A 16,308-nucleotide genomic window follows, 5' to 3' on the forward strand; every position below is an offset into this window, starting at 1 on the left:
CACTTTCAAACACTTGATGTCATTAATTTTCAGTAATTCCTATCTGTGCGTTTGTATGAGAATGCGTAATAGGAAAGACTACAAACATGAAATCTTAATTACAGAATGCCTCGAATGAATTAAAATTATAATCTTTAATAAACGTGACGTACACTTAAATATTCCCCTTGGTTTCAACTTGACCCTAGATCCTGTGGGTCTCACACAGTGTCAGTCTGCCCCTCGGTCCCCAGGGCTCAGTCCCCTGCAGGACATGTGCCCATGAGGTGCAGAGCTGCTGTCCCTGCTCCTTGGGCGCACTGTGCCTGGCTCTGCTCCCTCTCAGGAGAAGAGCGCCCCGACTCACCCAAGCCTCTGAGTGTTCGCGGAGTGACTTCTTCTAGTGGCCTGGGTTCACATCCAGCGGCTTCACTTCCTGCCCTGTGGTTTGGGGAAGCCTTTTGTGCCTCCCTGTTTTGCTATCAGGAAACACCTACCTCCTGGGCTGGGATAAGTCATGGAGTTGATGTTTGCAAAGTGCTTAGAGGGAGCCTGGCTGCGGGGGCTCTGCTCTCATTTTCCCAAGTTGTCAGGCTGCCCTTTATCCTTTCCCCCACCCAATAGCCCATTCCCGCCAGCCTCTACTCCCCTAGACCCTTCCTTCAGCCCCCAGTTCTGCCAGAAGCAGGTGGAATTGCTGAGCTCCCTGAGGGAAGGCCACACAGCAGTCCGTGCCGTTTACTGCTGGAAGTCTCGCTGGAGAGGTGTGCCTTGCCTTCTTGGGGGTTTGGGAAAATGTCCCGGCCCCTGGTTCCTCTTCACCACCTGAGTGCCCAGCTTGGGCTCCCCTCGCTTCCTGTTGGAGAGCCTGCCCCCTTCCCTGTGGTTGACAGCAGGGCGTCCCCACCTGCCAGCAGGCTGGGTCCTGACCCAGGGTGCACAGGTACAGAGCAGGTGCGGTGGAGGCCACCTGACTGAATTTCTGGGCCCCTCCAAATCTACTAACTGAAGATATACTGGGACCATGCCACCCACCCTGCACCTTTCAGCGGGTCCTCTCTGGGTTTGTGGGGCATCGAGCAGCTCCGCCAAGGATTTCGTCTGAGCAAAGTGTTTGACCACACGTTCACATGGAAGAAAGGACGCTTTCCCATTTCTTTTTTTTTTTTTTCTTTAGATTTTATTTATTTATTGGCAGACAGAGATCACAAGTAGGCAGAGAGGCAGTCAGAGAGAGAGAGAGAGAGAGTGGGAAGCAGGCTCCCTGCTGAGCAGAGAGCCCAACGAGGGGCTTGATCCCAGGACGCTGAGATCATGACCTGAGCTGAAGGCAGAGGCTTTACCCACTGAGCCACCCAGGCGCCAAGAGAAAATCCAATTTTGTTGTATAGATGATGTTTAGGTTATACTTTTCTCCAGTAGCTTCTTTAACTTTGCATTTTTAAAGATGTTAGCTGCTGTCAATTTTTTGCATAACGCCTCTTAAATTGTCCTCTGTGACTTCTGACTGATGAAATGAGACCAGAACGAAACAAAACAAAGCTTTCTGTCGTTGCCCATCTCTGTCCACTTCCATTCTGACCGTGACTGCTGGGACCTCAGCACCGAATGCTGTGTGTTGGGCACCACCCAGGACGCCGACTGTCTGTTTCAGGAAGTGCTTAGGGAGGAGTCGTGCCCGTCAGCTGTGTTGGAAGCAGTCCTGCTGCCCACAGGCCCACCCTTGGCCCCAGACACAGTGGGGGGAGGCTGGGTGGTACGGGTCACAGCTCCCCCTGGACACTGGGCCCAAGGCGTTCAGTTTCCAGCCTGTGTTCACTCTGTGGCCAGTGGCTCCTGGGGCTCTTCCTTCTAGAAGGTTCCTGCAGCTCCACACCTCGCAGGTTTGCAGCTGTTCATGGGAAGCGGCAATTCCCAAGCTGTGGGAGATGGCAGTTTCCCCTGTCTGTAGCTGCTCGGCTCAGCAGGGAGAGCTCACAGTCAGCCTGGCCCACCCGTGGCCTGCGGGCTGGGACTTTCTGGGGGATGGGGTGCAGCCACTGTGCTACAGGCGGCAGGGTCACTCTCTGGTCTGCCCTCTGGAGCAGCAGGAAGAACATGGCGCCTGCTGGAGCCTCCCCTGGGCCCCCTGCACAGCCTGTCCAGCCCGGCGAAGGGGGGCAAGGCAGGCCTAGCACCAGCCCACTCCCCTGCATGCCCGGTGTCTCTTGTCAGATGACCTATGTTGCTGTCACATGAGTGTGGGTCACAGTGCACCCCCCATACTGCATCCAGTCACTGAACCCCCCCCCCCAGTGACTGTTGTTCCCATGTCATCTTCTATGGGCCCAAACACCCAGGAGACCGAGTCCCTGTCTGTAAGGAGTACACATGTTCTCTTGTGACTTTCACGTCTGGCGGTGACCCTTAGGGCTGTATTCTGAGGCTCATTGCCTTGCCCAGTCACCACAGTGACATTGGGAGCCAGACTCCGTTGCCCACACCCTCAGCTGGAGGGCCCCGCTGGGGCTGCTGTCCCAGACAAGGCAGTGTCTGCTTCGCCCCTGGTGTCTGTGCCGTGGTGATTTCATGAGTCTCCAGGGTGCCAGGCTTTGAGCTGCTCAGGTGGGCAGGGAATAGCAGGGTCCAGGCCCCACTCGAGTGTCAGGCCAGGCCAGGGAGGCACCCAGGCAGGTGCAGGGTAAGGCTAGGCTTTGACCCCAGACACAAGGAAGGTAGCTTCAGGCCCCATCAGCAGTCTCCTGGCAGCCGCCCTGCCTCCGTCCTGCTGGATACCAGAGTCCCTCTCTGCAGCTGGCTGCCGCATGTGTCCCCAGCACCTTGTGGAGATCTGTTATGGGGATGCGCAGCCTGTGGAGAACCAGGGGCGGGCGATCTGTGACCTCCACATAGAACACAGCAGCAGGTCAGCGGGTTTCCCTAGAACCCTGGCAAACTGAGTGATGCTCCTCACAGCTGAGTTTGCATGTCTTTGAGGTTTAGGGATGGGCTGTCACAGGGCCACCTGGGTCTTGCTTGCAGGTGGTCGGCAGCAAGCACGGTGCAAGTCCCCAGCAGGGGCAGAGAGGGATGACCCCCACTCACCACAGTTCAGTGGAAAGGAGTGATTTGGAGGGTCAGTTGCAGCGTGATAAATGGCCCTGCACGTCTTGCTCCGGGCCGGGCCAGCAGACTCTGCCCTTCCCGTGCTGTCTCTGAGCAAAGAGTTGGGGGGTGAGGGGTGACCGCAGCGCCAGGGGTGCCGGCCCCGCTGAGCTCTGGCCTCACGGGGTGTTTGCTGGGCTGTCTTCCATTGACTTTGCGCTCTTAAAAGTGGGGTATGAGTGTGTTCAGAGGGTTTTTTAAAAGGCTTTATTGTGCTTTCCTAGGAAGCTTCTGGAGATGGTCCGTATGGTGAGTACTAGGCAGCTTCTACATAAAGTGATTGGCTCACATGCCCTGTGTCCCATCCTTCAAACTTTGACATCTATCAGACTTGACCTCCTTCTAATATGAAAAGTACCAGAAGGGATCTCGAAGTCACATTTCACTATTCAGTGGCCGCCCCACACCGAGCTGATTGCCAACAGAAATAGGCTACGAGACTGTGACCAGGTGACACCAGCCTCCAGCAGCATGTAGTACCTCTTTATGAAATACCATATACTACGTGCTTCTAACAGAACATGAGTTACACCAGCTTCTGCGTCTTACTTCCCAGAGACAAGCTGCTTTGATTAGTTTTGTATCTGTCCAGATATCTTCTGCACATCCGTGTCGGACTGTGTATCAGGGGTAGCGAGCATGTCTGGTCGTCTTCATGTTAACAAGAACACTTGCTTTGCCTTCTGTCCTGTGACTGTATTTTTCAGTTGCTGTTACATTGAGTCTATCTTTCCATCTGAGTGTGTGAGGATCAGCACCTTTTTCTACATGGTCTGGTCTGTGCATATAAATTTGTAACTCTTCTAACGTAACTCTACCTCTGCCCTCTTATGCAAGGATAGATCCCTGTGAATTTCTGGATGATTGATCCCTGCTAATGGGACGGCCGGCTTCAGGGGTTTGCGAGCTCTGAGACGCTGAGCATGTCACGCCATAGCAGAGCTCCGGGGAGCCTGCTCTGTCCACATCATTAAGGGCCACCACGATCAGCCTAGCCCAGGCGACAGATGAGCCAGTCGTGCTTCCTGGGATGTTTTCGGCAGTCCCGTCGTTGTTAGACAAGCTCAAGTGTCTTTATTTCCCATCTTCCCTGTGAGAACGTCCTCCCTTCATAGCAGGGACCCGGGTGGCTATGACCTAAGCCCTGGGACACGTGGCCGGCAAGCTGTGTGGAGCTCAGAGTGCCTGCCAGGCCTGGGCTTGTCCACCCCTGTGTGCGGCATCTAGAACCACACAGGATACACAGGCAGGTCCCTCAGTGTTCAGTGGATGGAAGTTTAATGGCAAGCCCCTCGTGCTTTCTTTGGGGTGCTTTCTTTCTAGTGTGTGTGGCTTTGTAGGAGCTCCTGAAAGGTTACCATCAGTCTTCCGTCTGACACGTGTGCTTCGAAAGTCACATTCTAGTCTGTCATTTGGCTTTCCAGAGTACTTCTTATTGTTTTCAAAGTAAATAAGTACGCATAAATCAGAGAACCCCATGAGGCTCTGGACAGGTGATGGCCTCAGGGGCTCAGGACCTGCCCCTCCCTGTCCCTTGACAGGGGACATACAGAAAGTGCACACCTATGCAGAGTGACCATGTTTGCCTAACTTGCCCTTTTCCTGAAGTTGATCATGGTTTTTCTATTGCTTAGTGTTCTGTGTTCCTGTCGTTAATTCACCTGGAGGAGCCCCCCGCATGGCAGGTGGCCCAGAGACCTCTCTCTGGCCTGGGAGAGAGGCTCCCAGCCACAAGGCCCCCACCCCTTGCCCCACCTGCTGGTCCCCCCCACCCCGCCCCTGCACCCTCTGGAGAGGCTCCACCCCTTCCCCTGGACTCCTGCACGGCCCCCTCCTTCACCTTGCATGGGCACAACAACTTTCTGAGGACCTGAACGGGCTGTAAACACAGGTCCGTGCACACTGGCAGATGTCAGTTCTGGCCCGCATCTGACCGATAATGTGGTTGGATACAGAAGTCACTTTCCCACAGGGTTTTTGAGTCTCTGTCTTGCCTCCAAGTGGCTGTTGCAGAATCCAACAGCACTGACAAGGCCAGTCCCTGCCTGGCCCCCCGAGCTCCAGATCTCTACGGGGTCTGCCTAGCAAGGGGCCGTGGGGAGCGCTCACCACCCCCCCAGCCAGGCACCAGGCCTCCTGCAGAGGGAGGAGGGTGTCTCCAGTCACTGGGTTAGTGATCTCCCTGCTCTGCCCTGACCTCTCCTGGCATTGTTATTAATGTGATCTTGGACCTTTTCACTCCCCTTTTCCTCCCACTGTCTTCTTCCCATACCCGCACGTCTGTCCTGTGGCTTCTCCCGCATTGCCTCCCACGCTGCCATTTTGTGGGTCTCGGAAGGACAGCTCGGACATTGGCTCTGCCCATGTGCCCATCCGAGATGGTGCTCTGCACACCCTTGCCTGCTCACCCCACCCCCAGAGCAGCCCCTGCCTCCAGACAATGTGATCTGTGGGTACATGCCATGGGCACCTAGGTCCCTTTGCCTGCCGGACCGTTACCCATGTTCCCACTTTGATGGCCACTGTGCTATGACCAGCCCTCAGGGAAAGCTGGACCTGCATGAGATCGCTGTAGATGTGAGGGTTCGTGGAGAGCAGCCCTCATCTCACCACAGGCGCTTCCTGCCCAGTGAGGGGCAGATGCTGGGGCTGGGGCAGGATTTGAAGGTTGAACTTGGTCTGTCACGTACCTGACGGCCTTTAAGGAAAAACTTCCCTGGTGTGCCCGCATCGCCCAGGAGGAGCAGACGCCGCACTCATGAACACAGTGAGCCCCCTTCCATTTCAGTAGCACTCAGCTGCTGGGAGCCACTTTTCCAGAACACGTCTTGCTCACACTTGGCTGTCAGTCTGCCTGCAGCCCTATTCAAAGGAACGAAATATGGTTCTGTACTTACTCCTCCGGCTGCGCTGGGAGCTGCGTGAGCTTTGAGGACCTCAGATACAGTTGGGAGCTGCCCGGAGGAGCCCATAGGGGTGGCACGGGCCTCCACATGGCAGGTGCGGTCTTGCAGCTCTGCCCGTCTGTTGGGTCCTGCAGCCGCCTGTGTTCTAGGCTTCGGCGGCCACGCAGAGGCGTTTGGGTGGCAGGCATTTGGAAGTTTCAAGAACTATGGATGAACAGCTGGACCGCAGGCCCCGGTGTCTTCTCTTTGGGGCGCGTAGAACTCATCTCAGCTTGCTCAACCCCTGCACCCGCGGTTCCTAGGAACGTGCCTTCTGCAGAGAAAGGAGGGGGAGTTGGGCCTTCGCTGTGCCACAGAGACAAAGAAGTGACTGCCTCCCTTCCCTCCCAGGCCCTGGCCCTGCACCCAGAGGCTCTGTGGGGAGGCGGTCCTGGAGAACCCCAGAGGGACGGGGAAGGGCCCACCCCGCTCAGTTTAATGCTCTGCTTTCATCCTGAATGAGATGCCCAACATCTGGAGCACGTGTCCCTTGTTCTTGCTTTGTACCAGGCACTGCACATCAGGGGTGGCCCAGAGAGGGGGGCCGTTGCTGGGAGGGGTGGTGAGTCCTGGGTCAGGTCTGTCTTTGCAAAGTGAGCGTTGCTGGGCTCACCTGGAATTGGGGAGGCTGGACAGATCCTTCAGGTCTCCCGGACTTTCATGTTCAAGTGCAGGAGGTCCAGGGGAGACCCGGAAAAAGCCAGATGAGCAGAGTCATTTCACGAGGTGCCCCTGCTGCTGTGAGGACAGCAGAGCCATGCAGCTATCATTGGGAGAGGGTGAGGGCCTACAGACAAGTGACAGCAGCTCTGAGAGGTGGGAAGGGGCTTGGGGCCTGCCCGGTGCAGTCTCTGAGTCACTCCAGCATGATTCTGGGGTCCTCGGGCAGACATGGCTGCCCGACTGCTGACCTGGCCGGAGCTGTCACTCAACCAGGTATGTTGAATGTAGAGTGACCTGCAGGGCCTGGGGGAGGTCGGGTGCCAGACCCAGGAGAAGGGCTGGTCTGCAGCTGGCCCGGGGTGACCCTGCCACCAGGGGCCACCCATACGCTGTCTCCGGACACACTCCCTCCTCAGGGGCCCGTGCTGCCCCATGATCTTGGGAGCAGCTTCCGACCCCAGCTTTGACAAAAGGGTGTCCGTGTCCTTTCAGCACAGACCTTGGTGGTGTGAGGAGAGCTGTTGCTTTCTTGCCTGTTAGATGAGGTTTGGGTTTTTTCCTTGTGTTAAGTAATGGTAAGAAACTCCATGTAAAAATAGAAGTGAATGAAACATGTAAATCCTCAGTCATCTCAAAATAAATAAGGGAAGAATAGTTTCCATAATCTTCATACAAATCCTTCCCACTCTTGGCTGTGCAGTCCGACAGGGGAACGGGCACTCGCCCTACATGCAAGCACAGAGCAGAAAGGGTGCCTCTCCCCGTGTGCCCACCAGAACCTGGGCGGCATCATCAGAGGTCCAGCGGCCTCAAACAGTTTGTCTTCGATTGCTCCAGGAAGCTTCATGTAGGTGGCCTGCTACCCCCTTCCCCTCCCAGGGCCCCCAGAGAGCTGCCCTTTGCCTCCCAGCCTCCAGCCAGGTCATTGGCGCCCTAGCACTTAGGCCTGGCACACCGCTACCCTGCTTCCCAAGGGACCGGGTCCCCGTGCCCGGCCTGCTGCCTCAAACCCGGGCTGTCTTAGTTCTGATTCCAGGGGGAAATTCGATTATATTGCTTGTGCTCTGGAGAGCATGAACTTCCTATTCCAGAAAAATTAAAAACAGCAGGGTTGCTGATTAAAAACAAACAAAAAGGTAAAACCTTGCTTATTTGCAAACAGAAGCAGTAGGAACTTGGAAGTTGTCAGGTAAAACCTCAGAACTCGAACGAACATCTTTGCAGTGGCGATCTCACCCCTGGCCTGGCCCTGAGGCCTCATGGAGACTCCTGCACGGGCATCCACACGGGGATCGGGGGGCATCCTCCTCCCAGAGCAGCCTCATAGGGGCGTGCCCCTGCCCTGCTTCCCGGAGCTGTGAACTGGTTGGTCGGGGGGTGGTCTGCTCTCCAGGTGCAGGGGCACGGGAGCCCGAGCTTAAATATACAGGTTTGCAAAGTATTCGCAGAGCTGGTGACAGACCGAACCAAGCTGAAATGCCCATGTCCTGTGGTTAGGTGGCCTCTCAGGGAGACAGGGGCTTGCTCACCCCCACGCAGGTGTGGACTGGTTGGCCCTAGGGCCCCAAGACAGCCGCTCACAGGCAGTGGCTTGTTTCCAGGTTGTTGACTGCGGGAGGAATTTCTGACGGGCAGGTGAACAAGGAAGTGTAACGCAGAGCAGGTGGGTCACCACCCTTCAACGACCCACAGGGCCACAGAAACACAGTAGAAAGCCTCAGACAGGCTTTGCTCATTACCTGGACTGTGGGTGGGACTAGAGATATTCCGCACAGGCCTCAGGAACGCTGCCTTCCCTTTACCCTGGACCCGCACGTCCGTGTTGCCTCAATATTTACCCAACGTGCATATTTTTAAACTGCCAGTGAGAGAAACTTGGCCACAGCCGTGACCGTCTGATTATAACGGTGTCTCCTTTTCATGCAGCTTCTGAACCCAATTTGAAATTACGGTCCAGGCTAAAGCAGAAGGTGGCAGAGCGACGGAGCAGCCCCCTGCTGCGCAGAAAAGACGGGCCAGTGGTTACAGCTCTGAAGAAGCGCCCACTGGATGTCACGGGTACGCCCACCGCTAGCCCACCCCTGCCCCACGGGGCTCTCCTGTACCCCCCCCACACCCGCACCTCTGCACGGCGCTCTCAGCCCCCGGTGCCTGCAGTGCGAGTCTGAGAGCCGCCACTGGCGTCTGGGCACACAGGGCACCTCCTGTCTGCTCGAAGCCCCAGCCTCCAAGAGCACCGGGCCACCAGAACAGCTGGGTTGGACACGGCACGGGGTGTTTGCAGGAATAGAGTTGAGCGTTCTCTGAAGGTTTCACTGATCCTGTCCTGTTAGCGGTAAATCACATGGTTCTGATCTGCTCCACTGCCCATTACAGTGTCCGGACCACTGGGGAGCATTGAAATCTTCCTGGCAAGAGTCCCACAGGTGGGAAGGGAATGAAGGAGGGAACACAGTGGTCCCCGCTTCCTTAGTGAGCATTGCTCTCGGCCCCCATCTAGTGGTGGACTTGCAATAGTACATGTAGTAGTGCACCCCCCAGCCAGAGCCCAGTCTTCAGGGACGCTCTCCTTCCTGAGGATGCTCCCCGCTTCCCAAGACGCACACCACCACAAGGGTGCATCCCACCTGCTGGGGCATATGAGTCGCTGGGGTACAGCCCACTCCATGAGGATATGCCCCACCCTGAGGACACACTCCATTTCCTGTGGGTTCTCTCGTCCTGAGGACATACCCCAGCCCCCGGGGTGCATCCCACGTCCTGAGGGCACACACCAGCACCAGGATAAAGGGGGGAAGGCAAAGGCACTGTTTGCATTAAGTTCAGGTACCATGTTTGAAACCCGAGGCTCCTGGTAGCAGTCTGTATGTGTTGGGTTCTTAGGGAAAGAGGACGGGGCTCCCTGGTGCCGGTCCTCTGTGTGTCCGTGGCCAGCACCGGGCATGCACTGACTGAGCCCGGGGCCTCTGAGCAAGGGGAAGAGCTCTGCCCCCTGCCCCATCCCACTGCGTTGAGGGCTCTGTAGCAGCAGAAAACCCCTCATCCAAGCTCTGGCCTCCGAGTGTTTGTCTGAAAGGGTCGACGCTCCTCACTTTGTTACTAATGTTCAGTGCTGGGGGTTCAGGGCCTCGTCTGAAGAGAGGAGGGATCATCACCCAGAGTCTCAGCCCCTGGGGGATTCCATATGAAGTCGGAAGTGAAAGCCCATGTCCAAACGCAGATGCAGCGTTGTCTCCTTTGAGGCGTGCCTGGCAGTGGGCCAGCGGTTCCCATGGACAGAAGGGCCACGCATGTATTCTAGTCCTGTAGTGGGTGAGATGGAACCGTCAGCAGGCTTCTTCGCGTGTTCAACGTTGTCTGCCTGGGGCTGTTGAATGCCACGGTGAGTCAGCACCAGGCTGCACGTGCACAGAGCGACGTGGGCCCTCGCCTTCCCGGAGCTCAGCATCTCATTGGAGAGGCCCGCCCGTCACGGGTGGCCCCTCTAGCTAACTGCACTTGCCCCAGCTGCCTGGTACTGGGTCAGGGCACGTCCAGGGTGCACGAGAAGGGGTCTGGGGCAAGGAGAGGCTGGGGAATGCGTGGGGGGTGAGTGCAGCTGGCACACGGACAAGAGGAGACAGGCTTCCAGGGGCAAGAGTACAGAAATGCCTTTCCAGGAGACAGGAATTAAGAAGCTAAGGGAGGTGGTCCCGACCGAGCAAGGGAACCCCTGTCTGCAGCCCTGGGGAGCGCGGTCTCCTGCGGGACAGCAAGGGAGTGTGTGTCTGCAGAGGGATTGGGGGGGGCGGGCTGGGGGCCCAACTGGGCTGAAGATTGGGCCCCAGGACCAGGCAGGTTCATAGCTGCTTTACCCCAGTTGCTAGCGAAGGCCACGTGTGCTTCGGGAACAGAGGTAATTGTGAGCTGCCCGTGCACATAAGCGTCCATATGGTTAGAGCTCACAGTGGGACACGGATTCATCACAAGCACGTTTGGCACCTTGAATGGGGCCCCACTTGCGCAGGTGCAGATAACATTGTGACGATGACACATTTGTGTTCATTTCCCAGACGACATTCCTAGAAGTGGCATAACTGAGTGGAAAGTGAGTGAAGAGCTGGGTATATATGTTTTCTTGGCCCAGTTTCTCACACCCTTGCTACGCAAGAACAGTTACTTGGTGACCCCGCTGGGGGCGCACGTTTGCAGGGAGTCCTGGGGGAACCCGGTGTGGAGCTTGGGCTAGGATCCGCAGAGAAGGTGTCCCACGAGGGCCACGGGGATTGCACTCAAGGACAAGGTGGTGGCCCCGGAGGCCACAGCTCTGTCTTCGTGCAGAAAGCCCAGGGGCCTTCTCGGCAGTTCCCAGTTAGTGAAGTATAAGCAAAGGTGATTTCCCCCAGTAGAGAAATAAACTCTGGGTTTGGTCTGTTGGGGGTGGGGGGGGGGGGTAAGGGGTGGGGTTTCTGGTCTGAGCTCATCGTCAGCATCTGGGATGGCCGGTGGCCTGGCTGGTGATCTTGCACTCACAGCTGCCTGGTCAAGAGGACCGGGGACCGCAGAGCTCTTTGTCTGTGCTGAGGCCATTGTCAAAAGGCCATGAAACCAAAGGAGGACACGGAAAAAGCTGAACAGGTCTATCCATAAACATCGAGTGTCACCTCCGTGGCTGCGCTGGCAGGGAAAAGGAGATGGGGGTGGGACGCGCTCCTGAGGCGCGGCCTGTTGCCGTGGAGACTGGTCCAGATTCACAGGGCTGGGCCACGGCTCCCTGTGAAGTAACTTGGAGGATCACTTAGCGTGTGACTCTGGGAGATACCGATCAGTCCCTGAAGCTAGCAGCATGTCCTCCTGGGTGTCTGATGTCACACAGGAAAAATGAGAGGCTTTAATTCAAAGGGAGTCCTGTGGCCTGCGGCTGTGTTGGTAAGCACAGCACACCTGACCGTCCCTATTCACAGTCATGCGGCGTCTGTGTTTCCTGGTCTTTTGTTGTTTGGTTATTGACATTTAAGGCCTTATCTTCCCGGTGTGTCAGATCATCTTGAAATTCAAGACAAAGACAATTGGTAACGGGCACAACCTAAAGGCTCAGATGTGGCCCCCACAGAGCTGTCCGTGTAGAGCTCACGAGGGAGTCCGTAGCAAAACCAAAAGTAGGGAATCTGCCTCGCAGCCCCTGTTTGGGGACTGTGGTCATGTTCTTTCCCGATGTGGTTTCTGCCCATCAGCAAGTTGGCCGTGGGGGGCCACTGCGTGGCCTGGGACCCTGGCATGGAGCATAGCTCACACGTGTCTCTCTACCCCACAGACTCGGCGTGCAGCAGCGCCCCCGGCTCTGCGCCCAGCTCCCCCAACAACAGCTCTGGGAACGTCAGCACGGAGAATGGGATCGCGCCCACCGTAGCCAGCATCCCGGCCGAGGTCAGTGTGGGCTTGCCATTCACTTCTGTTCCCTGCGCCTGCCCCGTGGCAGATTCAGCCAGTTGTTTCCCTCAAAGTGACCCTCCAGCCTTGACTGTCCAGGTCAGGAGGCATCCCGGACAAGGCCCCTCCCTACCACTGAGCCCTGCTCCCCCTTTACATTGGAGCACAGCGGTCCAGATGTGAGAACAGCTGTAACCCCAACTTCTGGCCCCGGCCTCCTTCAGAGCGTATTTAACTAGGCTGATCAGAACACACACTCGGTGCCGTTGGGCCCCAGATGCCCCACACCTGTGTGTCCCCGGGGCTCTGCATAGTGGCCAGGAACGGGAACACAGGCACACATGGGAACTGCTGTTGGGTGGGAATCAAGCTGCTTGTTGTGCTTCAGAAATACTCGGCCGACCAACACACGTCCTGTGTCCGGGGGGAGCAGGGTGACATGGGGCAGATGGTTAGGGTGTTGGGCGGTTAGGAAGGCCACGGGAGGCTTCTCCCAAATGCCACCTGCCTCGGACAAGCCCCTCACGTTGCCCATCAGGCCCTAGGTGTGCTCTAGTTGAGAGTCACACGGGCACACAGAGAGTTCTGGAATCAGCTGGCAGAAAGGAAGGAATGATGATCTTGGGGAGACAAGCTGGGTGGCCTCCTGAGCCAGGTGAAGGGGCTTGGAGCTGGCTGCTGGGTGTGCCTTGGACCGGACCTGGGTCGCAGGACCTTCTTCCTTATTCACTTTGGTGTGTGTGTTTATTGCACAAGTGTCCCTGGTGCTTTTGCCTCAGGCCAGCCCCATGCCGGGCCCTGGGGTTGGAGGGCCAGGTGGCCAGGCAGCAGCCCTGCAGCCTGCAAAAGGCAGGAGCCGACCACGCTCGGGAAGAGCAAGAGGATTGCATGCTTGCTGGTCGAGGCCACGGGCTTGGGGTGACCACGTGGGGAGCCACGTCAACACTGAGTTTCCCGGTGATCTCAGCCCCGAGTGCCGTCTGCTCCCTGCGCACATGGTCCCGCTGCGTGGGTGGTTCTTCAGAGCTCTTTTTGAGCTGCTAACTCACAGGAGGCTACAGTTCGTTAAACAGAGTGACTTCCTTTCCTCCTAAATATCTGGACGTGAATCTTGCCCTCCTGAAGGGAGGACAGAGTTTAGTGGGGACACGCAGGTGTGGGGGCGAAGCATTTTCGGGCAGGTTCGTGAACGCCAGTGCACGAACAGATAGCAGCCCCTGAGGTCGTGGTGTGCACGGCCGCCCCCTCTTCCTCACTCCCCACATCCTTGCGCATCTGGTTCTTTCGTCACATGTCCCTTCAACCCCGTGTAAGCTCTATGTGGATGGTCACAGATCTCGACACCCCTGCTCTGCAGGACTGAGGTCATAGCGGCCAGCTGTCTATAGTGGGCCTCGGGGCCCTGCTGGGACCCTGCTTCCTGGCATGACACATGCCCGCCAGCCAGGTCTTGTCGGCCACGCCCCCACCTGCTGTCTAATCGGGTTCATTCTTCGGGGTGCCTTATCGGGGAGCGTCTACACGGATCCAGTTTAAATTGCGTGTCAAGTTTTACAAGTCACGTGTGAATGCCAACGAAGCTGCTACGAATTACAGATGTGAAAGGATAGACAAGAAAAGTGAAAAGGCCGTTGCTCTTCTTTGCCTCAGATTGTCCCTGCGGTCGGCAGGGTGGTCTCCCGACCGTCTCGTCCCACCAGCACGACCTCTGTGGGTTCAGGGTTTGTGAGAATCTGACCACTCCTGAGAACGTGCAGGCCTCAGGAAGCCTCCTCGGGCACCGGGCGGCCCCGCTGGCCCTGTGCGCCCCTCCACCCCACCGCTGCCCTGCACACCCCACCCCACCGCTGCCCTGTGCACCCCCCCCATCACCGCTGCCCTGCCACAGCCCCATTTACACAGAAGAAGTAGCCTCCCCAGACCCAGAGATAGCTGCTCCCTCCAGCTCAGAAGGCCGATGCAGTGCGGGGTGCATCGCCCCCCCGCAACTTTGTGCGGAGCTCGGGAGGTGATAAGCCTGGCTTAGGGCAGATGGAGACGGCCAGCTCGGCGCATGTGGGCAGTCAGCATCCCCAGTCATTCTCAGAAGGTGGCGTTATTTCTAAAAATAAATAAGGTAAAAAAATAGAGGGATTATAAAGAGGAAATGATAACTTTGCAGACATTAGGAGGTCTGCTTATTTTGTTCCTGGATAATTGCAATCCCGTGGGGCCGTACCTTCCATGGCAATCGGAGCCATTTTCTCAGGAGCCGAGGTCATTGATACTCTTTCACTTGTGGCAAAAAGTGCTTCTGTCAAGGGAATGCACTTCCCATGGTGGTGGCTGGGTCAGGCCCGCACAGCTTCCCTGCGAGCCACATGTAGGACAGCACATACCCGGTGCCCCAGCACGAAGAACACTCTCCTTCCTGCTTTAACCTCACGGCATCCGAACAAAGATCGTGTTTCCGAACGACACTACAGCAGGACCACGTTCAGCAGCAGCGTCAGGGCTTCTGCGGGGCTGGAGGATCAGCACATGCCCCTTTATCTTGCTTTGCAGATGTTGTCTTTTCTTTCTTTCTTTCTTTCTTTTCTTTTTTTTTTTTTTTTTTCAAACAAATCGAAGTTTCAGGCCTTCCGTGGAGGATGTCACTGCAGAGGGGCTGCAAACAGGAGAACTGGAATTCCAAGTGGAGCCTGCAGATGGGACCGAATCGCGGCAATCTTGTGATCAGATCTGAGGGAGGAGGCGTCGCTTCCTGGGGCCGAGCAAAGAAAGTGGTTTCCCGAGTCGGAATCTAGTCCTGGTGATGATGCCGTGAAGATCGTTGAAGAGACACCAGAGGGTTTAGGATATGTTCATTTAGGCACTAAAGCGGCGGCAGGAAGTTCTCCTGCAGGTGAAATGCCATCAAACAGCATCACGTGCGACAGAGAAATGGAGAAAGGAGGTCAGTCAATGGGCAAATCATTGTCTCACTTTAGGAACCTGCCACAGCTGCCCCAGCTATCAGCAGCTACCACCTTGATCCATCAGTGGCCATGGACATCACGATGTGACCCTCTTCCAGCAAAAGGACTACAACTCGCTGAGAGCTCAGATGACAGGTAGCATTTTTTAGCAAGGAAGTATTCTTCAGCAGGGTGTGTATGTTCAAAAAGACTTAATGCTCTTGCATGAATACTGCATTAACAGAGTAGAATATAATGCCCACGGAACTTTTACGTGCACTGGGAAGCCAGTCCATTCACAGGACTAACGTCCACGCACTGTTCTGGGACCAGGCCCGCGGCATCTCCGAGGGGAACCCCATCTCGCTCTGACCCCCAGTGGGATGAAGAAGCCGCTTGCAAGCCAGGCCAGCAGGCAGTCCACCCCTGCTGTCTACAGCAACTTGGTGATAACTTTCAGCTCATGATTTTTTCTTGGATATGAAATTCAAAGGCACCAGCATGCGTCTCCTCTTCAGTGACACACCACAGTGCGAGGGGAACTAAGAGAAGACTGGTCGGCCGTCCATCAGTCCATTTTCCATGATGCAGACTCCATCTGCAAACCCTCCCAGCCAGCCTGTGGCAACACCATGCGCTCGTTCTCTCTGCCCCTCGGTTCAGCACATTGACTCTGCTCTGGAGGGATGTTGGGGTGAATAAAACAGTGTCCTTTGTAGCAAAGAATATCATTCTAAAAGGAAAAAGAGAATACAATAATTCAGATCCTTGGTGAATGCTCCTGCTAACATTTTCCTGATTGTCTTTCTGTCCTGGTCCTCCCTGTCTGCTTTTGAAAAAGTATACAACTTTTTTTCTACAACTTGTTTTTTCTACAACTTGTTTTCCTAACTTAACAACACGTCATTGAGATGCCAGCCAGTTAGGGAGGTGTTTCCCTGTGTACCTTCGTCTATTCAGCCTTGCACGCTTTGCAGGATACTTAGCCCTCTGCCTCTGTGCACCTCAGCCATGACCTTCCTGGGACAATCCCTGGACCAGTATCGTTTCGTAGGAGTCCATCCTAAGAGTGGAGTTTCAGGATCGAAACTTAGATACATTTATTAAGGCTTTTGACATGGATTGCCAAGTTTTCCTACAGAAGGAGTGTGCCAGCTTATATGCACTGATCAATGCCCTTCTGTTCCTTGGGGCCAAATTCTCAATTGTCATATCTTTGCTGGCTTAATAAG

At 56.0% G+C, this 16,308-nt stretch overlaps 1 protein-coding gene across 2 annotated transcripts in view; it reads left to right on the forward strand.

Annotated features, from left to right (window-relative positions):
* The window catches only part of HDAC4 (histone deacetylase 4), a 150,688-nt gene that overhangs the window by 72,735 nt on the left and 61,645 nt on the right, over window positions 1-16,308 (forward strand). For both annotated transcript variants that reach the window (XM_080799746.1, XM_080799747.1), the window contains 2 exons: window positions 8,658-8,789; window positions 12,025-12,137. In XM_080799746.1, coding sequence (XP_080655872.1) covers window positions 8,658-8,789; window positions 12,025-12,137 — 245 coding nt within the window. The remainder of the gene's footprint in view (window positions 1-8,657; window positions 8,790-12,024; window positions 12,138-16,308) is intronic.

Source organism: Martes martes (assembly GCF_963455335.1).
Source record: "Martes martes genome assembly, chromosome: 3".
NCBI lineage: Eukaryota > Metazoa > Chordata > Mammalia > Carnivora > Mustelidae > Martes > Martes martes.